Raw genomic sequence first — 27,180 nt, forward strand, 5'->3', positions numbered from 1 at the left:
AGCTACACGATTAATCGTCGATTCTCAAGAAACGATTGACTTACTTTCGCTTGTTGTATTCTATTTAGCTATTCGCATATGACATAAATGATAGCAAATTCCAAGATGAATTTTCAAAAACGATGCTTGTAACGTTATTACTTTTCTCTACTTTCCAATTCTGAAATCGGTTATATTGAACTATTGAAAGTTTGCAGCTTTCTCAGTGACTTTCAAGTGATTCAAATACACGACAAGTATGTGATAGACAATCTGCAATAGTACAAATAATTTATTAATACAAGGGATTATTAATAATTTACTCGGTCCATAAGTTATTCGCTTAAATATTAATCTAACAGTCGAGAACGAGTCTAGCGAGTATTACACGCACTAGATTCGAGAGATATGGCCCCCAGGTAGCCTGGAGTCTTTCGTTCCTCATAAACGTAGACTCAGGATCCTCGTTTCAATTGGTTTCGTTCGTGATCGGCGCCTGCGCAGAGTATGCCATCGAATGGGCGTCTATTTTTCCATTTTCAGCGTCGAAACTTCTCTTGTAGTAGCCCTGAGGTTGAACACCTGCTGCGACATTGGCTGCCCAGCCTTGGTTGGCGTTGTCAAACCATCCAGTCGATGGTTGAGGGTTCTTGCTGAAGAAACTAGTAGCTCCAGAGTTGCTGCTGCCGAATAATCTCTGGAAAGCCAACACTCCAGCTAGCAGAAGGGCTATTTTGCCCACGAAAAGGGCCTTCATGACCAGGAGACCAAGACTTCCGAGGAGAATTGGGATTAGGGCGAACAATTTTATTCCTGCGGCGGCGATCAGAGGAAGTGCCATTTTCTTTATTTTGGCGCGACCTGGAAACAAGAGTTACGGAGTGAAAATTAATTTCGGTAGCGGAGATATCTCTAATTTAAAAGAGGTGAAATAGACATTTCGAAACTTTGCTTTAATAGATAAATTTTAAGTTGAAGCATCGAATTTAGAGAACAATGGATAATCGTAGAAAAGTAGATTTGGAAGTTTTATTCTAAATTAGAATTATTTTAATGCGAAAATCTAAAAGAGAAAATTTTAAGCAATTTTATCTCAATAGAAAGATTGAAATGCGTATATTCTCAATGTAGGAGTTGCTAAACGATCTAAAAGTAATGATATCACCATTCTTTAAAAAATTGCGAATATATTCCCTGTATATTTCATATGTTTTGCTTAAAAATCGAATACCACGGTACTAAAAATGAAACTTCACTTCCCCGAAATTTAATCTGTAAACGGAACATTGAAGAATAAGAAGACACGAAAGACAACATAACAAATGAAGCATATTTGCTCACGTCACTTAGCTACCCGATCCTAAGTGTCGCTAATTAATAGCCTGCGTGTTATCAAGCGCAGTGAGCCCCTTTTTTCTCTCTCTGGAGGCGATGTATAATTTCAGAAGGAAAGCGAATGGAGGAGGTAGTGCGCGAGGAACGGGTTTATCCGGAACAGGTTACCGCGGCGCGTATAGATATCACGAAGGTGAAAGGCGCGGTGAACAGTTTATTCGTTCATACCGGTGACGCGTCGGGGCGTCATCAAGGTGGGAAAGATTATGTAATAGAAGCATCTCTATCATAGCGCAAGATAGAAAGTTACCTTCATCCAGAGCGCGGGATATCGAGCCCTCCTCGGGCATGCTCAGCTTCAAACTATGGGATTTCATAAACGACAGGGCTGATTCTACCAGCATAGTGGCGAGCTTAATGGCCCTGTCCGACATGTCTCTTGGTAATTCATTCATAATATCGACCTCCGTCTTCAAATCTTTTCCGCTACGTTCCACTAAGAAGAAGAATAACATATAAAACTTCAAGGAACTCAATGATGTTTGTTTGAATGTCAAAATTTGCAAATCGTAAAATAGATTAGATACAATTTATGTGACATTATCAAGGGATTAAACTTCCAAGAACCAAGTAGCTACAAATTTAAGCAACTCTGCGAAGGATTTAAAAAATGTTAGACAGAATTGAACTTAAACTTACTCGGTGTTTCCCTCACGAACTTCACACCATCGATGATCTCGATGTCGCTAGACCTGGCGGCTCTATCCAGCGCGCTGACGGTCTTGACGAACATGCAGCTAAACAGCGCGTTCTCTTGCTCGAAGCAATCGAGATTCCTGTTGAGCTCAATGTTGTTAAGTTCCGGCGTGGGCACAGCCACGGCGGATGTAGCGAAAAGACACAGTATCACTATTTTGTTCATTTTTTGTGTCTGATCCAACGTGTTAACCGATAATTGCAAAGAAAACGTATTGAAGAGAATCGAGCACGTCCCTCGGAAAATTTTCGGAGCAAAGTGTGATCTGACCCTCCGTAGCTTCTATCTTTATAGGTCTTCACCAGCTGGGACCCTCCCCAATATCCCCACTCTAACCGATGACGCATGTGACGACGACAAACGACTAAGACACACAAGGCGTCATCGCTGGTACATGTCGTTGCCCACCTCTCCGTCAGAAGAAACTTTCTTCAACAATTTTTTAAACAAACGACCGACCACTTCCATGGATCAGCGGAGTAGTTGAAGCTGGGCGGACCTTAGCATCGGCGATCCCTGATATTAGTGGCCCAGCAAGATTCTAAGAATTGGGTTAGTAGGGGAGACGATGACGTTATAGACGAAGGGATTTCGATGGTCCATCGATGCACCTCGAAATGAATTATATTAATACCATGGTATAAACGAAGAGAAGCTGAATTCTTTGAGGGAAAATCATTGTTTTAATAATTATAACAAAAATTAGGCTCATAGTTTTATTAATTATTGGAAAAATAATACAAGAGATTCCCATTTTTTATATCCAAATAATTCTAACAACCTTTCTCGAACTTATCCACCTCTGAGAAATTAAGTTGCATCGGTATTACTCTTTAAATTTTGTGATATGTGTATATTGTATATTGTATATTATTAATATAAATTGCAAAGACGTCAGACGATTATAGTGTACCCATCGATAAGTTACCGTCTTTAACGTCGAGAACACGTTTGATCGAGATTCTGCGCATATAATTCACCTTAATCTTCTCAGGCATTCAGTAAATTCTATTCTCTAAATATTCCTATAACTGGAAAATCTTCCATGATCGAGACTGATGTCTTCAAATATTTCCACGTGCAGCAAGCAGCTCGCCTTGGCCCACAGACATGGCCATCGGTCATGCCAAGCTAGAAATTGCATCGTGGATATATTTTCTGATATAAGACCCACTCTAAACAGTTTCCCTCTTGTGAATACCGGTGTCATTCTCTGTGACTTCTGCGTATTTTATTCAGATAATCGTCTCCTCTCGGTGTAAACTGTTAAGTACAATGTTTACAAAGTATGTTTTCGTGGGGGATGGAATTTTTTGTGTTTTTAAGGTTGTACCATTCACAGATCGTCGAAGAAAATTCTACTTTCTCCGACATTGTTTGCTCTGTCAATAGCCGGTATACTAAAGTGTGGCTCAATGGGACAGAGTAAAAATTACGATAAGCGAATTTCTTGTCAGTGCTTCAACAGTTGCATTGGTAATTATTCTCGATATTCCTTTTCGATTGCTTTCTTAAATGGTGCATAATAGCAATTATTAATTAGATATTATACCTAAGCACTTGGATAACTGTTCTCTTTTTAATAAGGATTTAACGCGAATTCTTGATTCGATAATGGGCGCGAAGTAGTCCAGCCGATGTCATTCGTACAGCAAACAATGTCCAGCAATGCGTACATCTCATCGGGACCGTTTCTTTTTTTCGAATGGCGCATGCCTCGGAATGGCAACTGCCTTATTCGCGAGCGCTGCTCCATTGTCTCGTTCCGGGTCTCTTTAAATATTTAACAGTCGCGCGGAACTTCGTCATCTTCGCGTTAACGGTATCCCTTCGATGGATTTTCACGATTAATTTTCTAGGTTACGTCCGTTCATGAAGTCGGTGACTTCCGATTGTTACAACGAACCATTGTGCCTTCCACCAATTCTATAGAACCTCATCACGTTCATTTGCATGGTTAACGCAATAGAATCATTTATAGTAGCGATCCTGTAATTATTTCTGGTAGCGTAAATTTTATACAGTTATGGAGAACAGAAAAGAATACATCGAGAAAAGTAGAATGAAGATGCTGAATAGGTATATCGGATGTTAAATGGAGAAATTTCTTCGCGACTGCTCACTTTGCTTTCAACGATGATTCAATTTCTGCTGTTGCGTCTGAATGACTTTCTTCTGATCGTCGTCTCATCTGATTTCGACTTTCAACCGGCACGGTTTATCTAAACGCGTGATTAATAAGTGTTTCGAGGTTTGAAAGCTATGTAATATTAGGAATTATTGGAAGGTAGTGAACAAAAGTTTGGCGAATCGGATTACCTTTCCACGAATTTTAAAGCACAGTGGAAGGTTGTAGGTTTTAAGGTCGACGACTTGTCCTATTTAATAGTGGCTCATTCCTTTCTTATCTTTATCATTTCCTGGGTTTCTTAGATGGTTGTGGTATCTTCCGTGGTTAATCTTTTTGTCTATTCTCGACAACGACGATTTCACAGTTTTATAAATAATAATCTCCAACTTAGAAAATATCTGTCAAAGTTCATACTTCTTCCTTCTTTAACCGTGTTACGGTCTTGAAACCTTTTATTTCTCAATACCGCTTTAGTTTCAACCAAGAAGACTTTTAATGTTTTAAAACGATCTTTATAATACAGTTGGAACAAAAAGTTATGCATATTACGATAAATGTTTTTTCATATTTCCTTCAAATTTAGCAATCTTTGTATCGATGTTAACCTGAAGTGAATAAATTAAATGAAAAATACGATTCGGTCGAAAATGATCTAAAAGACGCAGGTTAATTACTCACAATTTAGTGAAAGAAGATTTACGAGTAATTTTTAAAATAAGGTATAAAATACTTAAAATAGTTATGAAAATTTAACATTGGAAATATCGATTTGTCGATAAGGTTTATCAGTAGCGATGCTTGCCACACGAGTTTATAATTCTGGTAATTCGAGATGAACTTTCACTTGGCGTATCAGCGGTGCAATTAATCACAATCATGACAGGTTAGAGCAATTAATTATACGCATTGTATAGAATTATACGCACTGTATAGAATTATACGCACTGTATAGAATTATACGTATCGTTTCCAAGGAATCGAGCATTCCTTACAGCAAGCACGATTTGATTTGCAAGCGTAAAATAATGATTCGCTACCGTTCGAAAACACTTTCTACGGTTCGCTTCGTTTTCCGTTTATTAACCTCTCGGCTTTTTTCTGTTGCATTATGGAATAATTAGCAAGTTTCGTTTGCGTCAGTTTGAACGAGGAAAATTTTATCAGCTTTAAGCTTGTTTGACAGAACAGACAATGGATTCTCTGCGTATAGTTAAGTCACGGAATAAAATTAATATTTGATTTTCTATCGACCGATGAATTATAAAATACGTAGGGGTCGAGGGTGAAATGAACAAAACGTTTTTAACATTTTCAATAGTAATGAGTCTTTACTTTTTCCTGTGGCGTTCCCTATAAAATTTGTAAGGCTCAGTGTCCACCGTGTCGTCGCCCTCGAAAAAGTCCTGTCTCTTGTATTTATTCACGGGCATATTTACCACCTCGTAGCTTGTGGAGTGAGCCTGAGCGACCTTCTTCAATCCTACTATAGCTGCCAGAATTAGACTCATCAAACTCAGAACCACTGCCTTCCCACTTAATATAGCCAAAGTTTTCAACGCTATAGGCAGAAGAATCGATTTGATTAATATAACTCCTACAATCAAGGGGAGGATGTATTTGTTCAGCTTGTGCCTCTTCTTCTTGCGAGCTGCAACAAAAATGAGTGATATGTGTATTATAAACTAATTTCCGATTCTAGTGAAAAAGAAGTATTATGATTGTAGTGAGAAAGAAATATGATAATTGTAGTCAGAAAAAAATTCGATTTTAGATTTGATTATTTCATGATATTTGGTCATTTAATGCTTCATATATTGTCGATCGCTATAAAATCGGGTACCGTTTCTATGTCATCGGAGATGCACCAGAAAACGCAGGTCATCGGAAGCAAAAAAGAAGCACTTCTTATTAGTCACGTTCATGAAATATACAAGGTAATAAGGTGAACTGGAGTGGAAAGCATTTATGGCTTTTGTGTTAACCGACCACGCACTATGAACAACCGAGCTTCACATTATGATACACATTAGACGTCGCTAACTAGCTGGTGTGACGTTCCTTTGTTACATGGAACCAGTCGACTAACACATCAACGTAACGCCCTCCAAGCTATCGATCACACGAATTTCTTACATTCACATTCTTACATTCACGAAAAATACTCGATTTTTGACGACTAAATCCACTAAATCAGATTACAGTTGTTAGTACTAATGGATTATTATTAACTGGTAGTAAAAGCTCAATTAAATCAAATTACAATTATTAATAGTAACGAGTCACTAATAACTAGTAGTTAAGGATCTTTAGTATCTAATAGTAGAAAGATAAGTAAAGGGCCATTGAGAATCTATAGTCTAGTCCGTATACCTTCGAAAGAAGAACGTGTCACAGGAAGAACATCGTCCACAGCGTTTAGAATGCTGTCACTGATCCAGTCCGCAGGAGTCGTCGAATTTTCCAACTGAGGCTTCCAACTCTCCTGCATCATCGTGGGCTGCGTGGTTTCGGTCGCCGTTAACAAAGGCAGAAGAAACAGCGGGTATACCATCAGCATTCTTCTGTCTCATCTGAGAATTTCCTTCACCAGTAGTTAATATTCTACGGAGAATCGAGAAGCAGCGCGGCACACACTTCGGAGAAATAAAAAGATTCAATTTATCTTACTAAAATTCACAAAAAGAATGGATGCCACCTAAAGGCTGTAGTAAACTATGATTCACGATCATCGAAGGATCTGACGATGAAAAAAGTATGACGGCACAAGATGATGACAGACGAACTGTCCAGCTGGCAAATGAAATGTTAACTGACATTCGCCCTAGGCCGGACCATTAGTTTATATAGGTGAAACGTGAAAAGCCCAGAGAAGGAGACCGCCATCTAACTTGGTACTGACGCGTGACGAAGGATTCACTGTCCATTCACGTCCACCTCCGTCTCTGTTCTCTCTGATCATTGGACGACGTCGAAGACGATGGGTCTTCGTAACATTTTCAGCGGTGGAAGAATCTATCGATCGTCGACGACGATGAGACGATGCGAGATTGTGTCCCGTTCTCGATCGTTAATCGAGGTTCGTTTCACACTCGAGTAATCGATCTGGATTGTTCAAGCGTGGTCTGTTTACAGGGCGGTGTCTTAGCAAAGTGGAGGCTGGCAATATAACTTATATGACGACGCGATCACATCGCGAAAGGAAACGTTCTGGCTAATCGTAGAAATCGATTTTGTTGAGATATGGTGACTCGGATTTTAAGGAAAATTGTTGGTTAATTCGTATAATTGGATCTGGAAGAAGAAGTATTTTTGTGTTTATGCATGCTTTGTTAATTGCTTGATTAACGTGTATGAAATCATCTACTCGTTAATTACGCAGAATCACGTAAGAAGGATCGTCTATAAATTTTCACGGTGCATCATGCTAAATCGCCGAGTAATTGCAAGTAGAAGGATAAGCTTTCGTGATTCCGGATGTAAACACGATCTGTTTAACGTGTTGCGTGCGCACAACGGATCTCCCGATTATCCTTAATTATAATATGTTTTACTATGGGATCAATTAAAATTTCTTGCGCTCTGAATCAAGTGATACGCACAATTACTTAATTACGATTGATCAAAGAAAGTATAAAATAAATCATTTCTCTGATTGAGTTCTCTGAAAAGATATCACGATCGTTCTGGTTATCGCGCCGTTTCCGATAGTTTTTGCACAGACATCTAGAATCGAGTTCGTGTTCTTCGCCATTTAATCGTCAACAACACTCGACCGTTATATTTCTTTGGAAATAAAGCGGCAATATCGATCATTATAACGACATGCAACGCTCGAAACAAAGAACAAAAGAGGACCGCAATGATGACTATGACTTTGCAGGTCTAGGCTTTTCGTCCTTCCTTTTCTTTCATCTGTTTCCCCTTCTTTTTGCTATTTGTCCCGTTTCTCGCGCAATTATTCGCGTCACCGTATTCACGCAGGAAGCTACGAAATTGCCCTTCGCTTCCTCGTGGAACGTTACAATGCTTTTTCAGCTGGCACATGAATAGAACTGCTCCGACAACGTTTCTGTTTTCCTCGATTTGTACACGACATGACTATTTCTGCTCCGGTGGCTCTTTTCTGGAAGACTCGTTTCAAACGAGACTTTTGTGTTAATCTTCACTCCATTTCTTCAATTGAACGTTCATTCTTAGTTGAACGTCCGACTTCTTAAAATTTCATTTTCACGAAAATCCAAGCTTTTGAGAAATTATATTGATCTTAATTGTGATCTCGAATAATCCTCCCCTATTATTATTAGCTTACTATTATTTTTAACGATAACATTGTGCATCTTTCTATTATCTCAAGCCATAGAAAAGAAGGTTTGGAAAGTGTGTTTATGGGCAATAATTGTAACATAATTTCCCAATTAACAATACGATGTCAATGCTTGTGATGTACACTGCATTTATCCAGAGGAGAGCAACTTTCTACGATTATATCTGTACATACGCGATTAACACAAGGATTCTGTCTTCATGTTAGATCGTCGTAAACTGTATCGCGTGCTGTCCGCCGATTTCCCGTGGAATCGCGGTTCCTCAATTCCAGGAATTCCGCGCTACAAACCTCGTAACAAGCGGAACTGTTAAAACTGCAGACCTTTCATCCCTTCTACTTTTATCTTTTCAAAAATTCGCTATCACTTTTTTTATCTCATCTTGCTGTCATTACTCTATCAAAATAGATTCAATTCTTCCTATCTCACACTAACACCCAAATACATTTTACCCATTTCAACTATGTTCTTTTACAATCTCGAAAATTGGCATTTTTTCCCCTCTTCGTTATTATTGTTCTATGCAAACTTTCCTTTTGTAATTTTGGAAATTTATAGATATATTATTTTTCTCGCCCCGTTACTACTATCGGAAGGAAAAGGCTTCGGTTCTTGCCATTTTTCATCCCCAATTTTCTTTCCCCTTGTTCTTTTACCACATAAGTACCAGTATTCATACGTGTTATTTTGACTGCACCACCCAGATTCAAAGACATTAAACTTCACTTTACCATTTTTCGTTCTCAATCCCCTTCCTTTGCGCTTCCATTATATAAATACCAACGTTCATACATCGTACTGAGACTGCACCACCCAGATACAAAGCAGTCATCGATCAATCCCACTAGTCGGCTTGTCATCGGCCCGGTTAGCAGTGCAGCGTAACTAAAAAATCATCGTTTACATGGCACAATCTTTGGTACTATGTGATTACTCGCGATATCCGCGCGCGCACCACCTCCCCATTGTTTTTCCTTCTTCGTCGTGAACGTCAGGGTAATCCGCTGTACCGTTCGGCAATATAACCTGACACATATATTGCCGTCGACAATTTGGATCATAGCGCTTACCGCAAGCATATATTGCCGCCTCGTCGCACGGTGCTCATTTTTCACGGACTGTCGATCCTGCTGGTAACTGAAGCGTGCCCGGCGTGGTACCCTGCCCAGCCCCCCAGGTCGCCGTCGAGGAATCAAGAGCGCATCAGTTAGTTCGCGGTCGCGGTTGCACGCTGTTGCCGTCCGCTACAAACCTGGCAACGACCATTTCGTCATTTGCATTCGAACGTGAGTGTTGTAATTTGCTATCGTGAACGTTTCTCAAAACAGATCAGATACAGGCGTTGATGGAATTCGAGGAACACACGAAGGAGCACTCGCACTGTGTTTTTGGAAGCTTCGTCGAATGATCGTCTCCGGAGATTGGATAGAATCGTAAGTTATATACTTTGATATGGCGAGTATTTGAGATAGCTTCCCTTTCAGGGAATCAATCTTCCCTTTTCTAATTTTTAGATGAAATTAGTTCGTTGAGCAAATTTTAACATCTTTGTAATTTTGAAATATTATTTCGTAAGGCTATGAGTTTAGCTTAATAGTTATTCCTAAAGTCAATCATTCTACACCAAACTAAGTTACCATTTCACGCTTTCAGAAACATCGAAATAGACAATTAAGGAAAGCCATGGTTCGGGTAGTATTGGGAGAAACGGCTTTATCGTGATCGCCGGAAGAACGAAACTTTTAACGGATCGAATGCGGTTGAGGATCGTCGTAGACCGAGGAACTGATCGCGAATACATCGACGATGTAACTGAGAGTCGTGTTTGATCGTGAATAAAACTCACACGAGCTCGAGAAGATGAAATCGAAAGTGAATCTAGTTACGATTTTATTAACTCTGAGCTGCGTATTACGCGTGATGGAAGCTTTGAAGTCGGACAATCAGCATGCGAACCACAAGGAGTATCCTGTTGCGAAAAAGGTTATCAAGGAGGTTCACAATAAAGTTGCACTTAATAGTGCGACTCTCCTACGTGGGGAAGATAAAACGAAAGTGGTGAAAACTCTAACCAGGAATACTGGTTTGAGTTTGTCGAAAGATTACTTACACGCACCAGGTAATATCGAATCCCCGTATTCATCCAACAGATTTCTCTTAATATTTCTGTATATAACAAGTACATAACGTTGAGATCTCTTTCATTGGAATTATCTAAATTTCGCACGTTTACAGAGCTTAAATATCTTTGAATATTCATTGGTAAAAATTCAGGAATTAATCGATAGCGATTTTATGATCAAATAACAACAGTTAATAATACAATTTTCAATGTCATTTATTAATTCTTTAACATCTACATTAAAACACACACAGAACTTCTCGAAAAGATACGTAGTCATTAGTTACGAACAAAAGGGAATTCATTCTTAAATAAATAATTTTCTAATATCTATAATAGACTGATCGATTGTAGAACAGCGGCAATCAACGAAGAACTATGACAATTACCTCTTCCAATCGGTTACAGACCGTCCTCGCCGAAAGAAGCGGAAGATGGATCGCACAATCATGGCGCTGCTAATGGCCTACAAACTGAAATTCGTCGCTCTGATTCCAACCATGGTCGGAGGATTAATCCTGTTAAAGGCCACTGCGTTACTCGCGGGCTTCTTCTTCGCGTTATTCGCCGCGGTTCTCGGTCTGAAAGTAAAGTGAGAACAGCACCGCTGTCAAAGAACGAGATCGATACTGTTCCTTTCGGTAACAGAACGATCGTCACGATCGGTCGATGCATTTAATTTTGAATTCTCGATCGCGTAAATCGCGAACACGTATCGTCTTGCCGCGAACCACATGCTCCTATCGGACGTAGGCGTAAGAATGTAACATATTATGTATCTCGTTTGTGTAGCGAAAGAATAAGCGCTAAAAATGATTAAATCGTTGTATCTTCCTTATTCACGTCGATTACGTGCCTGTTTATTCGATCTCAGTCTTGATCCATCGGCAAAGTCGATGTTACAAAAATCAATGGGTTAACAATAGTTATATCGTAGTAATAAATATCATGGCGTTCAATAAATATTATATAATTCGTATCTTAGGTAATTAAATCATTCGAGAGGTGAAGCTCGGAGTATTTGCGAAAAAACGATTACAAATCGGATTTAGAAGCTATTTTCGTTGTTTACAGGTCGTTTCGAACGCAAAAATGTCTCGACTCGGTTCCGTTAGAAGCTCGCGTGCGTGGAAACCATTCCGTAGCTATTATCGTGCCGAATGCTTTCCCGCTTGACGGGAAACGAAAATGAGTGACAGCTGGAGTATACGGTGTATCGACCGTCGCGTGACGGCATCTGAAAATGTCACTGACGTTCACGGTATGCATTTAGCTAACGATTATCACGCTTGTTTTCCGCATTGTGGTAAAATTTCGGCTACGATCACTGCTACGTGTGTCGCCTAGATACTTCTCAAATTAATTTCTACAGGGTAAAATTTAGAAGAAAATAATTAACCAACTTTGAGAGTTAGATGATTCGCATGTTTCTTCATAAATGATTGAACAATATACATCGAAACGCCAACGATTTCTTGAAGAGAGACTTGGTGTTTCTCGTGGAAGTTCTCATGGTTATAATATTCCCTTCCACGAAGAATCTATAAACGTCTAACGCTCAACGAACATCTCTCTATGTAACAAAGAAAATCGCATCGTCGCTGTAGAATTGTTAGTCGAAATTTCTGTGCAGAGACGAGAAGATGTATATCTTACGTATAGATATGGAACTTTATCATACGTGCCTATTTTTACGATCCCATTGAATCTATCAATTAGAAATTATCAACCAGATCCGCATTCTTTCGCTTACTTATCTTCTCGTCTATGCACTGTAAATACGTCGGTCAGTCTAGAACGTAGAACGGCTACCATTGAGGTGCCATGCACGCCGAACGAAACCGGAAGGCCTGCTATTCCCCCCGTTTGCTGCGATCAGTGCTGATGTCGCGCCGAGTAGGCCAGATTCTGCGCGTAGTTGCGGGTTAGTTCCGTCGTCGTCGACGACTCCGTGGAGCCGAAAACATTCTTGAGACTCCTGTCCCAACCTCCGCCACCCTGCTGCCAACCACCGTGATCGTGGCTCTGCTTCTGACTGAAGAGTTTCTTCAGTCCAATGATGAGAGACAAGACAAGAGCGATCTTGCTGATGATCAAAGCCTTTCCAGCTAACAAGAAGAGCACTCCAAGGGCAATGGGAATCAACGCAGCGAGTTTCATGGCCATTCCCATCATCATCATGCCCATCATCTTCTTCATTTTACCACGTCCCTCTTCCATGCCTTGTTTCAATTCACCAGGACTGGTTCTAGGCAATCGAATTTGAACGTTAAAGCTGTTCAGTAGCGAAGCCACTCGGTCGAATAGAATCTCGTTCAGAATCTCATCTTTGCTGGACATAGTTCTACCAAGGGTGGCTTCTAATTCGGACACAGAACTCTTCGGCGTTTCGTCCGTGATCCTGATTAATTCAAAGTTCTCCGACAGAGGAAGAGTATGCATTCTGCCTAACCTCTCGAAGAACGCGATCGCCTTCTTCTTCAAGCAAGGCGAGACTGCTATGTTTCGATGCTGGCAGTCCTCGTATACCCTGTACATCGCTCTGAAGCTCCTGTCCACGAGACTGTCCTCCTCTTTAGCAATCGAAGACGCGTAGCAGACCACACAGCACGCCAACAAGACGAACACACACTTGGACAAATCGATCATCTTCATCATTCTCCTGGTAATAATCTTCCGCGAGTGTTTAATCCTCGGCGAGGGACACGGACGAGCGTTGTGTCACAAGAACGTGAATATTCACGAGATCACTGAGCGCACTTCCGCGGTCTTCAGGATCTAGACAGGGTACTGGCGGTAAGCAGCATGCGCCCGGACAAATATATACCATCCAGCGATCCGCAGTCCCTCGCGAACCGTGCTGAGTTGTCTCCCACGTAAGGAGCTGTGCCAACAGCCCGAAGACTGTACCACTGGTACACATGACAATGCCCCGCGCATCTTGAGGGTTCCCCTGGAACGGCCTCTAAACAACCAACCTTCTCTGTTGTTCTCTTTGTCGCTTCGTCTAGTCGCACTCGCTTTACTCTATCTATGTATCTCCTTCCTCGCGTACCACTCGCTCCCCGCGAAGATTCTCTCACACCGCGAGCATACGATTCGCTCTGACACACAGACCCACTCAAGCATCGAGATCAAGATAGAAGAAGGTGGAACGACCTGACATTAAATTTCGCTGATGTCTAAAGGAATAAGAGAGGGGGATAAGATACAGAAGGATGTATCTTATAGAAGCGCCTGGCACCGTGACCTTGTTGACCTCTCATCACGATGGTTGGAAGTAGTTTTAGGTCGTGGACGAACCGCGGCCTTAACTCTCGCGCGTGTCCCTTCCACCTATCGTTTCTTCGTCTCCGTATCTTGCGAGATCCCGGTCCAGATTCGGTCTATAGTGAATCGAATGATATTAAAGCGATTTGTGCGGCCGTTACACGAGAATTTCCTTGAATCGTTTGATTGGAATTATTGATCAGGTTTTCTTTGATAAATACGCGTATTTAATCTATGAATCGCACGAAGCATATGAATTTGCATAAATGGTCATTGTCTATTAATAAATTGATAATCCTGTTTGACGCGGTTTTCAGTAATATGCACAATACGCAATATGTTAGGATAACATATGTAGTAATAGAGCGATGGAAATTATTTGGATCGTTTCACCGTGAATGATGAATTAGAGTTTCGTTAGACAGGTTGTAATTATGGAACAGGGTCTGGAAGATTGTTTTTCGGTGTGTAATCCTGAGATGTAGACAGTGCAACGAATCACGTAACAACGAGAGCAAATTACGGTCGTCTCGTCAAGAACGAGACCTCGCTTTGTACCTTTTTCGTCTGTTGCACTAGACTGCAATTCCTCACCTTCACTCAGACTTCCTCTTTTTCCGCGGCCAGCTGGGCGTGTCCGCAGCGAGGAAAACAAACGCCTGTAGACGGTGGAGATTTATTGGAACCCAGTAAACTCACGATCTTCACTCTCTTATTCTAAACCGCTATCATACCTGAATACAATTTTCATTCCATTAATTGCCTATTTTGGACTTGCAAGTTTCCACAGAGGTTGATTCATAAAAATGAATATTCATAAAAATCTGACTTAAATTTCCACCTAAAGAAATAAGGGACAATGTGGATTCTCTTGACAAAATCTGGTTCAACATGTTTTTTCCAAGTCTGCAGATTTAGAAGTTCGTTATTTCTAAAGCGTAAAAATTTAGAAAGAGCAGCGAAACGCTTAAATCGATAAAAAACGGTCACGATGCTTCAGACCAACCGAGCGGACTGCACGTGACGTGGGTTGAACTTGAAATTTTGAGAGAATTATGAAAAACAATTCGATCGAACGGTATGAGTCACCGTACTGATCTCGCGGCAATACTAGTGTACACCCGATCGAGGTTAACGCATCTCTAATGCGACAACGACGCATCCTCGATGCTCGCTTACCTACTTAGCGATTATCCCATAGCTAGGGTCGCGGCGAACCGAGACGAACAGTGTTAACGCGCGTGCCACATTCGCGGCACGCAGGTGAATTCACACAAACATCGTCGTGGACGAATTCTGTGGCAAAGAATAGGACGAAAACTGAATCTCCACAACGCGTAAAAGCACTAGCAAGATCGGACAACCGATGCTCTAAGGAATCATGGAAATTACATTGAAACGTGTGAAAGTACAGGTGTCTGGCTATGATCTGATTTTACGGTGAGTTTGTGAGAAAGGTGTCAGTGGTGATTGGAAATGTTATCTTCCTATTTCAGATATATCGAGAATATGTACGAAAATTGGGCGTTTCGTTCGAATTAATGTAATAAAAACATTGCTCTTTTGATATTATGCTTTATAAGTTCTTGTTTTTCTACCTTAGAAATATTGCTAATATGTGAAAGAGAGTGTTCTATTTGAGAATTAGAAGATTCGTGTAATAGAGTGGTCGCTCATTTTGGTACTCTGCTTTCTTTTCCTCTGCCTGGTACTCTGTTTTCTTTGGTACTCTTTATTTCTTTTCCTTCTGTATTAATATCATTGTGCTACTTTTTTTTTAATACCGTAGTTTATATGTCTTTCTCTTTTATTTCATAATTATGTTATACTTATAGTCATAATAAAGTCATTATCATGATTTGATGTTTAGAAACTAAGAAATTCGTTTCATGTTTGCTAGGAAGACGCAGTCTACTTTGTTATAACACAATCAAGTAGTAAACGTGACACTGGTACGTTTCCTATTGTTGGGAAGGAAAGTTCTTGGTTTACTAGTAAACGGGGACGCGCGAAATTAATGACCGAATACGTTAGTGTCACAGCATGAATAGTTCCGCGTGTTTCTTTTCAAGTGGCTTTACAAACGCGAAGATTCACTTCCATTCACAGGATACAAAAGCTGCCTGAACGCGTTTAAAAGACGAAAACGTGTCCACGATTACAGATATCTCCTAAAACGTTATTAACAATTCTCATGACACAAAGAAATTCTTTAACTTGAAAGTGCTATACATTTCACATCATAAATATGATGGTACGTAACAACGCAATTGTTAATAATTATTTCCTATAGAAACTTGAACGTGTGTATTTTTTAATTTTACTCTTACTCTAGTTTATAATTAATCTGACATTATGTTTTAGACAATTATTCTTTAAATCGTTCATTTTGAATTCCTCATTGTCTTATCGCACTGTCAAACAGCGTAGAAGCTCGTTTCCAAGAATCTCTTCGATCATTTCTGTCTGTAATCTATTTTCCTCGAGTTTACACAAACGTTTACACGTGTGACACAAAATTTAATAACTTCACAGAAGCTGGGTGAACATTTCAAAGTATAAAATGAGGAAACTAATCCAATACCGACGAGAAAATACTCTCCGGAAATAATTCTCGGCAAATAATCGACTCTCGTTAGATTCAGGTCAGCTATCCGCAACTCGGAAGGTTTTAACCTGGCTCATTAGCTCCATGAGAGAGCCACGAATTTATGCTCGTTGTTTAGCTACTGTTTGATTTCGCCTCGAGCTAGCTTTCTGCCATAGATTCTCGCGGCAATATACTTCTCGAGATATCATGCTCGAATCTCTATCATGAGATGAAAGTTCACTGATGCGCGAAATTGTTCATTGGTTGCCTTTAGCAGCATAAATTGAATGGCGAAGGTGAAGCAGTAAGCGTAATCTTACGATGACCGATGTAATTTGTGCATTAAGTCATCCACCGGTTGTTGTGGAATTTTGTACTATTTATTTGTTTTACGTTGCAATCGTACTTAAATCGTGAGGTTCATAATCAAGGTTTATTAGATAATCTTTACTCGTTAATGAGTTAATGAGAATAAGTTCTTGTCTTCCATTTTATCAAACCCCTCGTGGATAAACAGTAAACACCTCCAATGTGAAATTTTCATAAGAAAAATAAAATATTTCGTGGAACAAGGTGTGGAGAAGTTTCGTTGTTTGCACAGTTTCAAGTTTCAAGACGCGCGTAACCCGCGACCTTCGCAAGCTACGAGGATAATCCTGCATACCTCCAAGCAGTGAATCGAGGATGCTCGATCGGCCCAGTGGCACACAAAGCTACCGAAGAAAAAGGTGCTACCTTTTAAACCTTGTTTTCTACTTCCTGTCGTATAAACCACGTGGAAGGCGGAGCTAGGGAAGTTGTCTCAGCTTCGATACAGTGTTTCATTCTATCTACGATCGCAACTTCCAACGATAACTTTGCAGTGGTTAATAGACGCGTTAAGTGTTACACGTTTAAAATGTTCTCCACGATATGCTTTACAAAACCAATCTTTGATTCCTACTTCCAACATCTACTTGATGATATTTTCCATTCGAAAAAGTCGAAAAATTCAAAATATGGAAGGTGGACCTTAGCTAAGCAGTAAGATGTAACAGATGTTAATTGGCACTTGGTGTTTGATGTTAAGTTGAATATTCTGCTCAACATTAATTTTTTTTGTACTAAAAAACGGTTTATCCCACAGAACAGTAACTCGACCATTATGTTTCTTCTAACAGTTAGTTACCCCATGTATTACGCGCTTTTTCCAAACCTCGCGTAATTAGCCCAGATCCTTTTGATTTCAATGCATCAAGATATCGTTTTTTCACACTGGACGGCCATGGTGCAATTAACAGAGAGTACAGAGCGTGGGTTGGATTTGCTAACGGACTAGGCATGTATCGTATCCGCGACGTAGGATCGAACGATACCGCAAAACAAGTTGCATAGAAAAACGTTCCGCAGCTAGATTCACGGTCTGTATGTCGTAATCGCTAATTATATCTGTTTCTATAAAAATGACCATTCGTTCGGCCGGTCAGTTCGCGTCGAACATGCTCCGGTGTACGATCTTCGTCGTACAGCTCTTTGGTCTTCTGGCCACATGCTGTTGCACCTTGCTATATAGAAACACGTATAACGAGGCGCCGACTCCGATCAATTGCAGTCAGGGTAAGAATTCTACCGAATGTATAACCAGGACTATGCAGCATACTGAAGATAGAAGGAATGAAGTATCGGGTAGAGAATCCAGGATGATTGAGAAAGAAGAACTGGGGAACGCTAACTCTGGTGTCGAACAGGGTGAGTCGTAGAATGTGATAAAAATAAAATAATTGAAGAATTGAAGTGTCCATTGATAGGAAGCATTCGGATGTTTCTATAGATACTTGGTTCTTATTAATTAACTCGAATGTAAATCTAATTTAATATCTTCTCTTATCCGTATTTCTATATTTTCTATATTCTTTCTTATCTATGTGTTCGTTTATTTTATATTTTTATTTATTCTTTTACTATCATTCATAAAAGATCTTCATTGCGAAATTTACGTATGCGCGTGACATCTTGCTTTAAGGAAAATGAGAACGTTCCGGTCAGACACCGAATAATTTCATAGTAGACGTGTCGAACGATTCTTTTTACGATATCTTGCTTCGTTTTGTTGTGTACACCTCGTAGAAATATGAAATCCCGTTTCATGAAGATGATTTTAAGTAGTTACTTAAGTTACATGGTAATCATTCAATTAACGCTACCGTTCCAGTGTTTCCTTTTAACGCTATCTTTACAAACAATCTTGCACATCGCGTGACAGGACAAGCTTTTTGTTATTCATGTTTTAGTTTCTGTTGTAGATAGATGTGCATCTGAATTTAGTATTACGGCAACCGTATTATTAACAATTAATATACAACTTCGTTTTCTCAGTTACTGGACGAAGAAAAAAAAACAGAGGGTATGGACAGATGTTGCTGTATTTCTTAGGTGCGTCTAAGCTGACTATGCTTTACGTATTAATTAATGCTGTTGCTGCGATTGCTGGGAAAGCCCTAATTGTAGGCAAAGTTGCTCTAGTGATTGCAGCCGCGGTCGCATTAAAGAAAGCTTTTGGTGAGTGAAATCTATTAAAATATACAAAGAGGAATATTCCTTTATTCCTAGAGCGTTAATAAATGTTCATTTTGCTTTCAGAACACAAAGAGAAAGTATCGTACGAGATAATCAAACATCCATATCATAGTTACGAGCATAGTTTCAGCACAGACGTGGACTACGACCATCAGGGTGGATTTGGAGAATATGGTTATAACTATCGGAAACGACGAAGAATTTTCTACTAAGAAATCGATTAATTAGAATTTAAAGTAGAAATATATAATCCGAAATATTTAATGTTATAGTAATGTTGGATAATAAAAAGTACAAAATAAATTTGTCGATTATTATTTTATTATTGAATTAAAAAACAAGGAAGATTCGAAGCTCTCAGAAAATATAGAACCACTTATATATAGAATTACTAGAAGATATATATTTAGTTAACATTGTTTATTCATGTCATGTTTATATAATATATGGGTGACGTATACACAAGATAAATTAAATAAATACAATATTATTAATTTTTGGTATAGAGTATTTCACCAGCTATTCTGAACAAATAGCAAGTTACTTAAGAATATCTAAATTAAAAAGTACACTTAAACTCTTAATAAATATTACGTAGTCGTATTTCACGTAATAATTTCTTCAATTAATATCACTCAGATACAACTATCAACAACGTCAAGATTTATTTTATATACAAACGAAAAACATCTCTATCCGTTATACTAGCTTATCCTAAACAAAGTATCGTACATGAAATAAATTAAGTTTCACAGGATTTAATCGATTCAAGTAGGAGAAACACCGTCGACGGATCTTTGCCAGCCACCCCCGTATCCTCCTCCGCCATAACCACCACCATGATGTTCGCCACCTGTGGCGTAGATCACTTCATGACCTCCGCCTCCTTGACTGGACACCAGTTTCTTCAATCCAATAATTGCACTCAAAACTAACGCTATTTTAGCAGTAAGCAAGGCAGTACCAGCGAGGAACGCGATTTTAGCGTAAGCTAACTGCGCCATCATAGCTAAAAATTAAGTTTTCACCAGTACTTGAGCATGTGATACTTTTATATTATAATCTTTGTTGTATTTTTTATTAATTTCTAGTTTACCTCCCACTGCTAGAGCACCCATCATGAGAGCACCGTATCCTTTGTCCTTCTTCTTTCGACCTATAAGTGAAGAACCCAATTTTTTAATTCTCTTTAATTAAATTTAATTTTATTCGAAAGGAATTTATAATCTAAATAACTCGAATAATCTGCATACCTTGAAACGCATCTCCAGGAATAGTAAGCTTCACGTTCCTAGAAGTAATATACTCGTAGAACTTGTTATCCAGCTTTTGATCCAGAGTAAGCTCCGTCCCATTTTCATCCTTGAACGACCTATCGCTCCTGGCAATCGCTGCAGGATCCCTTCCAATGGAGACGTAATCGTTCAACACGTACACGGTATCATCGTTGATCGCTGAATCCAGAATGTCCAAAGCTTTTCGTTTTAAACAGTCGAAGGCGTTCTTCTCTCTGACGCATTTGTCGAATAACTTGGTATACTCGTTCTTACTCAGCGCCAGGTTAAACAATAGCGTCAAGTGAGTGATAAAAATGATGTAACGAGTCCTGTTTTTTCCCATCGTGTTTCAAAATACGCGATATTATAAAATGGAGAAACACCGAAGAGTTTGGTCGCGTAACATTCCACGCCGATCAAGTTAACCGCTCGAAAAATATCGCGAACTAATTCGATTCGCTGCGTCGTCGCTCTTATATAAGGGTATTTCACGTTTCTCCTACCATCGGTCAAGTTGTCCTTACGACGTTAACTCACACCTGATCTACGCGCTGTTTAACGCCTCCTCCTCCAGGAGTAGGGACTCTTGAACCAAAACAATGTCGTACAGCCCCGTAAGTAAGTATCCCTCTGACCCTGTTGCCAAGTGAAGCAGAAACCCTCGTGGAATGGCTCTCAAATGGAAATTAAAGGCCGCTTCTAACAAGTATCGCGAATCCAGGCTAGAATAAAGTTCTTTGCGTTTCACGCATTATTTTTTATATATAATCACCGGTTTCTGTGTTTCTTAATAAATAATCTAAAGGATTTGATATAAGAATTCTTTGGTATAGAAGTTCTTAATTTATTTACGGTTTAGGAGTTTTGACGTGTAATCAGATATGATTTGAAGATCGCAAGTATCTTGTAATAGGATAAAAATTTATTATGTAACAAGAATTGAATAACGAAAGGAAACTAGAGAAATCAAGTTTCATATTCGGAGTGTTTTTATTAGGCGGCGAAAGTTCATGTTTGCATTCGTTAAAGATGAATGCTCGGTAAACGATGCGTCGTACCAAACAGATGATTCTTTAATTATGCACGCCGATGAATTAGTCACCACGAATTAGTTAACGCAATTCGCCGAGATACTGTTAATCCGACACGGATTACAGACCATGACGTGCCACATCCGACAAATGACCGGGGCAATTATGCGCGCATGAAATTTTATATGAAAAATGTCCACTGTTCACGGCTGTTCGAGTTGTGGCCTGAAAAATCCAGGACACTCTTCTCAACATTTATCGTACCTCCTTGTCCGATGGTTCGTCATCTCTCCGTGCGTCATCTCAGGTAGCAAACGCAATTACCCTACTTCGTACCAGAGGAAAGAAGAAACCTTAACAGCCTTATCACGGTGTCTGGCAAAAACCAAAATTCCGACGTGTCGTTGGAACCTCGACACAGATAACAACGAGTATTGTCTCAAAATTCAGGACGCCCTTCTTTCTACTCGTTATCTCGTCGATTTCGTCGTTTCTTGTTGTAGATGATGACCACAATTACCCCACTTCGAGCGAGGGAGAACAATTACCAAAGGAAATGGATTATCACCATTATTCGATCTTTTACGATGAAATGATTTTATAAAAGATTCCTGCGTTTAAACGCGGGGAGATTTAAGCATGATAACGAATTCCATAATGACGGAAAAGAATGAACCGTTACATCGTAACGAATCCCGTCGTCACGCACGTTCGACCAGGGCAGCCAAGTGCAGAAATAACTCAAACAGCGACGAAGAATAGTAGAAGCCACGAGCTGTGGCGGTGGCGGAAAACGACTAACTTTTACGGTCGACCGTCGATCGTCCTGGTAATGTATGCCGTGTTCATCGTCACACTTGACATAAGGAGCTCTGCAATCACGTGGTGAAGCTATGCGGGCGTTCACGGGACCATGAACGCTATTACCTTTACGAGCAAAAGCATTTCCCGGACACGATACGTTCCTGCGAAGGAGGAAGTCGACGATACAGTTACACGCTACAACAGTGAACTGAGAGTGATGGATCTGCGGAGGAGTGAAACCCGTTCTTCCTTTAGGACAAACTCCGAAATGCATACGAAAACGACAGTGAGAGATATGAAATGATGTGGTATATGAAACAGAGATCAGTGAATGGAGAGGATGTAAATGTGGAGAGGATTTTGGACTAAAGAGGGTTTATTGAGGTTTGGATTATTACTGAAGGATAATTGTAATTTCAAAGTTTTTGTTAATTCATCTTCTCGATTCCATCATAATTAATTATTCTCATCATCTGGAATTCAGGCGCTAATGAAGTTAAATGCGATTCGGTTGAAGATATTTAATTGTCAGGAGTATCCTTATTTGGAAAATGGGGAAGAAAAGCAATGATATTTATTAAGAAGGAAGGAAAATTCTGTGTAATTGGGACGAGCGCGTAAGAAACGGTTGCGCGCTGAATAGTTTTGTTCTTGAAGTTAAGCTTTATTCAGTGTTTCATTTTAAACATGTACGTTTCATGGAAAAGGTTGTAATATTGAATAAATACATCCTGTCAGTATCAACGGGTATATAATACTGTGCAATACTGTGCGAATTTAAAAGTTTCTTCATTTTCCAGACTACGTTATGTAGAAACATTCAAACGAAGTCAACTTTTTATGAGATATTACCCATATCGATCACAGTAATAGAAAGCATAAATGGTCACATCAGCTACTTTTTACCCAGACGAAATTCTTGCCATTCCGTTTGTTCTTCCCCACTTCCTCCGTGTTATCGTAAACGTCGACGACCTCTCTAATCACATGCTGACTGTACGGTTCGAAGTCGTTGCCCTGAAATACCCTATACGGTCTATGATGAAAATTATAATGTTCGTAGTACGGAAATCCTCCGACTGGTATCTCGTGTCCATGCGTATGGAATCCTCCCCCTGGATAATTAGGCGGACCAGTAGACAACAAAGAGTTCCAACCCAACAAGCCACTAATCACTAGTGCTACCTTCGTCAATAATAAAGCTTTCTTCGTGAGAATCAGCAAAAATCCAAATAGCAATGGAATAAGAGATGCCAAGTTGAATTTGAAGCCTAGGAGGAACGGTATCAACAGGTGCCTCATCATTTGCCTTCCTGAAAAAGTTGTATGACAGGATTTAGGCATACCGTATTCACATTCTTAACCTTGTTACCCAAAAATAGAAATATTCAAAGTGGTAGAAACTATTAATAGGCAGCAGACGTAGCGAAAATCAGATTCGTAATGTCATAGATATTTCAGTAATATGTTTTCTATGAATATTAAAATATTCTAGAATTATGAATGGCGCGTTAAGCCTCTTCAACGTGAATGGCCTTGACCGTGCTGCCTACTAGAGGTGCTTCCTGAAAGTAGCACGTGGCGAACGCCGCCTCAGCGAGGATGCAAACCCTGGAGAACGCGGGTTCGTTTCCGCGCTTATTTCAAGGTTGAACGAATTACTTATCATAAAATCGAGATAATTTAAATTTTTCTTAGCACTGATCAAATTTAGAACATCTAGAATTTGCCTGGACGATACAGATTCTACACGACGCCTAACAAATGTACAGACGATTAACAAATGATAAGAACAGAAATTGAGAATGTTTGATAAGAAAATAGTTCATAGAGCATCTAGGATTCACCTGGACCAGCTTGCCTATCACCAAAAGACGTTGCTCTTTCATTGATGACGAATTCCATAATCCCATTCCCATTTAACATCGGTCCAGCTCGCAACTGCAATCCTGGATACAGGTTATCTAAATTCCATTTAAGACTTCTACGTTCAATCAATTTAGTCGTCGCTTTCACGATGTTCCCAAAATCCTTTGGATCGTAATCCCAATCTAGAAGTTGTCTACTTTGACCGTCAGCCCTTTCCAAGTGCACGTTTCCAAAATCCAGATCATCCTTGTGATTAAGCGATTGAAGAGCACTTAGGGCACCACGATTGACACATTCGAAGGTCCCAAATTCTTTTCGAGCCAAACAGGCAGTGAAAGCTTCGTTGAAGCTGGTTGGATCTTCGCTAGCCAAGATTGATTCCTCGGTTGGCTCCATGATCGCTGTGATACCCGTGGAAATGAAGATTAAAAAACACGAGCTTCTCAATCCGTGCTTCATGACAACGATATGGGTTTCATAAATGAGAACAAAACTTTTAGAAGATCGTAGAGAAAGTTGATAAAGTTTTCGTATGGATTGTTCCGTAACGGAAGTTTCCTGCATGCGACTAGGCCGATCGTTCCATTCTGCGTAAAAGAGTTCGCGTTTCAGTAAATTTATCGAACGTATAATCGATCCATTTTCCCTCAAAGTAGTCGATTCTCACCTAACGAAACTATTCGTCGTCATTTTCGTTGTCGAAGGAAAGAAATTACATGAAGATGGAAAATTTCTTAAGATAGGAACAAAGAACGAAGTGGAAGTAAGGCGACCGGGTTCCAAAACAATACTGTTGATCCAACACCCACGATCAGTCGACTATATAGGCGCCAAGGGGGCGTTCACACGCGACGGAACAATCGGTTTCACTCGGCGGATCTTACGAGCAGCGAAAGTACGTCTGGCTCTTTTCATTTCGTACGAGAGATCGAGGGTCCCTCGATACACCGGATGCACCCGAGCAGGTCAATTTCGAGAGTACGAGAGGCGAATCTCGTTAAACTGTCAGAACGTCGGTCGGGAAGCAACGAAGAGAAATTCTGCCACGAAGGACGAATAAAACTAATTGTAAGAATGACGATAGTCTATATTGACGTGGGCCGATAGAGAGTGGATATGTTGGAAGAAAGCAGTGTTTGAATAAATATCGATTCGTGTTAACGTAATAATGGTTCGTTAGCACGTTCGAAGAATAAGGTTCGGAGCGTCACACGAGACACGTGAAACTCAATTTACAAGAAAAGGGGAAGGATTATAATATAATAACATAACAAGCGTTGCTTCCGTATAAAATTATATTTATTTATAAATAGTTCGATAAGTTACATGGCAACCCGAGAAGGGTGTGATATAAATAATCATTGGATGAAATCTGGTAGCCCTGTAAAAGTACTGACTACAAGTCCGAGCGCGTTCGACCCGAGATCTACGATCGAGGTCGCTTCGAAGCGTTAACTCTTAGAAAGATACCACAATTCGGGGGTGAGTCGGGGGTGACTCGAATACCACCGTCCACTGTTACTAGTAAAGTCTGTCTGACAGCTTGCTGCTTGTGTCACCGTAACGATCGTAATCCGGCAGTGAATTGTCCGGACACCACGTGTTAACAACATGTCTTTAACAGTCTGAGCTAACGTCGAACAGTCTGATCGATCGTCAATCGTCACAGTTCGTCACGTTTGGTCACTGGTCACGCGCAATGGAACGATAGCCTCTTAATAAAGTGTTTGCTGGTCGATTGAAACGTTCAATCAGATCGATTACACGTAAGTTTCGAAGTCCTCGAAGGATCGAGTCGTGCAGTCCTCGGGTGATCGTCAGCGGCTGACCGATCACTTTGGTGAACGAAGGTAGTGAGTTGAAACGAAGAAACTATGGCGGCAAATAAACTATTTGGAGGGTTTGTACGCGTTGTACGCGAGATCAGAACCTGCTGATCTCGCCCATCCGTGGTGGTCGTGGTGTTCTTCGTGGCCGTATGAATGCACTGGGTGAGCCACTACCTCGTAACTTTGCTGTTTGTTACCGAGTAGTTTCTGAAGACCGATGATACCGCTGACGATTAGAGCGATTTTGCCGATTACGAGAGCTTTAAGGGCCAGGAGAGCCAAACCACCGAGAGCGATAGGGATGAGGGCTGCAGCCTTAAGCTTCAAGAGCAGTAAGATTGGCAGGAGAGATTTGACGATTTTCTTCTTCTTTCCTCGAGCTGCAGTAAAACGAAGAAGGTTAGAGCAACCAACTCGATACGCAAATTTTTCTTATTAATATTTTCTTATTAATAATTTTACCTTCGTCGAAAGAGCGGGATATTTCTTCAGGAAGACTCAGTTCGACAGTGTGGGTGGAAAGGAACTTGGAAGTTCTGTCGAGGATGGCCTGGTCGATGGCGGCTTCTTTGGCTTCCGTTTCGGCTGGTAAAGTACTTTCGATGTCGTTCAAGGATCTGCCGTTGTCAGCACGGCTGAAAAGTAAAACCCTTGCGTAAATTATTATGAAATTGCACGAATCGATCCAGAACTCCCACTTATCTTCATTCATCTTGAATCGTCTCTACGATCCATTCACTTTTTCACGGGCGAGCCTTACCTATTCTTAGCTTCTTCGGTCTGCACGATCTTGAATCCATCCACAACATCGATATCCGCAGATCTGGCTACTCTGTCGACGAATCGCAACGCCTTCAGTTTCAAACACACTGATATGTCCTCTTCGCCGGAACAGGATGCGTACACGTCCAAAGCTTCCTCGAGGATCGACGGCTGTTGGCCGTCATCCTGGCTCGCGGGGGCAGCTAACACCGAGGAGGCGACAAGTGCGGCGACTATCACGAACTTAAACATCTTCTACGATCGTATACTCCGGAATCACTAGGTGAAAAATCCAAAAAGAGATGTATATATATATAGCTGTATACTGGTCCTTTCACAAGCGTGCACAGCTGGAATTATTGCAACGATCGTATCGACACTGACTGAAAGAATCACGATTGCTTGCCTTTTATCCTCCTCGCGAAAGGGGTCCGCGTACGTTTTTGAAATTTTGATGGCCCCCACCGACCTGGTCCCCGCCTGGGTTACAACCCATACGAGCTATTGGTTCTCCTCCAGGCGGTCGTCCCGTGTTTCCCTGTC

At 40.4% G+C, this 27,180-nt stretch overlaps 8 protein-coding genes across 8 annotated transcripts; 2 read left to right on the forward strand and 6 right to left on the reverse strand.

Annotated features, from left to right (window-relative positions):
- Window positions 1-239: 239 nt before the first annotated feature.
- LOC100742730 lies at window positions 240-4,319 on the reverse strand. The gene is made up of 3 exons (XM_003494575.3): window positions 2,014-4,319; window positions 1,625-1,810; window positions 240-840 (listed from the first exon to the last, which is right to left on the reverse strand). The coding sequence occupies exons 1-3, from the start codon at window positions 2,234-2,236 to the stop codon at window positions 449-451; spliced, it is 801 nt and encodes a 266-aa protein (XP_003494623.1). The 5' UTR covers window positions 2,237-4,319; the 3' UTR covers window positions 240-448.
- An 829-nt stretch (window positions 4,320-5,148) lies between these two features.
- On the reverse strand, window positions 5,149-9,050 carry LOC112213962. The gene is made up of 2 exons (XM_033324456.1): window positions 6,573-9,050; window positions 5,149-5,850 (listed from the first exon to the last, which is right to left on the reverse strand). Exons 1-2 carry the CDS (start codon window positions 6,757-6,759, stop codon window positions 5,531-5,533), a joined length of 507 nt encoding a protein of 168 aa, XP_033180347.1. The 5' UTR covers window positions 6,760-9,050; the 3' UTR covers window positions 5,149-5,530.
- A 48-nt stretch (window positions 9,051-9,098) lies between these two features.
- Window positions 9,099-12,329, forward strand: LOC100742848. The gene is made up of 3 exons (XM_003494576.3): window positions 9,099-9,960; window positions 10,181-10,646; window positions 11,058-12,329. The coding sequence occupies exons 2-3, from the start codon at window positions 10,388-10,390 to the stop codon at window positions 11,243-11,245; spliced, it is 447 nt and encodes a 148-aa protein (XP_003494624.1). The 5' UTR covers window positions 9,099-9,960; window positions 10,181-10,387; the 3' UTR covers window positions 11,246-12,329.
- Window positions 12,330-12,474: 145 nt separating this feature from the next.
- Window positions 12,475-15,602, reverse strand: LOC100742964. The gene has a single exon (XM_003494577.3). It carries the CDS (start codon window positions 13,305-13,307, stop codon window positions 12,525-12,527), a length of 783 nt encoding a protein of 260 aa, XP_003494625.2. The 5' UTR covers window positions 13,308-15,602; the 3' UTR covers window positions 12,475-12,524.
- Window positions 15,603-17,467: 1,865 nt separating this feature from the next.
- LOC100744233 lies at window positions 17,468-19,278 on the forward strand. Its single transcript, XM_003494588.3, has 3 exons — window positions 17,468-18,237; window positions 18,865-19,047; window positions 19,129-19,278. Exons 1-3 carry the CDS (start codon window positions 17,952-17,954, stop codon window positions 19,275-19,277), a joined length of 618 nt encoding a protein of 205 aa, XP_003494636.1. The 5' UTR covers window positions 17,468-17,951; the 3' UTR covers window position 19,278.
- A 221-nt stretch (window positions 19,279-19,499) lies between these two features.
- LOC105681891 lies at window positions 19,500-20,685 on the reverse strand. Its single transcript, XM_012393371.3, has 3 exons — window positions 20,319-20,685; window positions 20,162-20,221; window positions 19,500-20,074 (listed from the first exon to the last, which is right to left on the reverse strand). Exons 1-3 carry the CDS (start codon window positions 20,683-20,685, stop codon window positions 19,833-19,835), a joined length of 669 nt encoding a protein of 222 aa, XP_012248794.1. The 3' UTR covers window positions 19,500-19,832.
- A 2,182-nt stretch (window positions 20,686-22,867) lies between these two features.
- On the reverse strand, window positions 22,868-25,299 carry LOC100744351. The gene is made up of 2 exons (XM_003494589.4): window positions 24,025-25,299; window positions 22,868-23,490 (listed from the first exon to the last, which is right to left on the reverse strand). Exons 1-2 carry the CDS (start codon window positions 24,608-24,610, stop codon window positions 23,069-23,071), a joined length of 1,008 nt encoding a protein of 335 aa, XP_003494637.3. The 5' UTR covers window positions 24,611-25,299; the 3' UTR covers window positions 22,868-23,068.
- Window positions 25,300-25,327: 28 nt separating this feature from the next.
- LOC105681895 lies at window positions 25,328-27,180 on the reverse strand. The gene is made up of 4 exons (XM_033324455.1): window positions 27,077-27,180; window positions 26,636-26,987; window positions 26,338-26,510; window positions 25,328-26,255 (listed from the first exon to the last, which is right to left on the reverse strand). Exons 2-4 carry the CDS (start codon window positions 26,887-26,889, stop codon window positions 25,936-25,938), a joined length of 747 nt encoding a protein of 248 aa, XP_033180346.1. The 5' UTR covers window positions 26,890-26,987; window positions 27,077-27,180; the 3' UTR covers window positions 25,328-25,935.

This window comes from Bombus impatiens, unplaced genomic scaffold (assembly GCF_000188095.3).
Source record: "Bombus impatiens unplaced genomic scaffold, BIMP_2.2 scf_2850, whole genome shotgun sequence".
Lineage (NCBI taxonomy): Eukaryota > Metazoa > Arthropoda > Insecta > Hymenoptera > Apidae > Bombus > Bombus impatiens.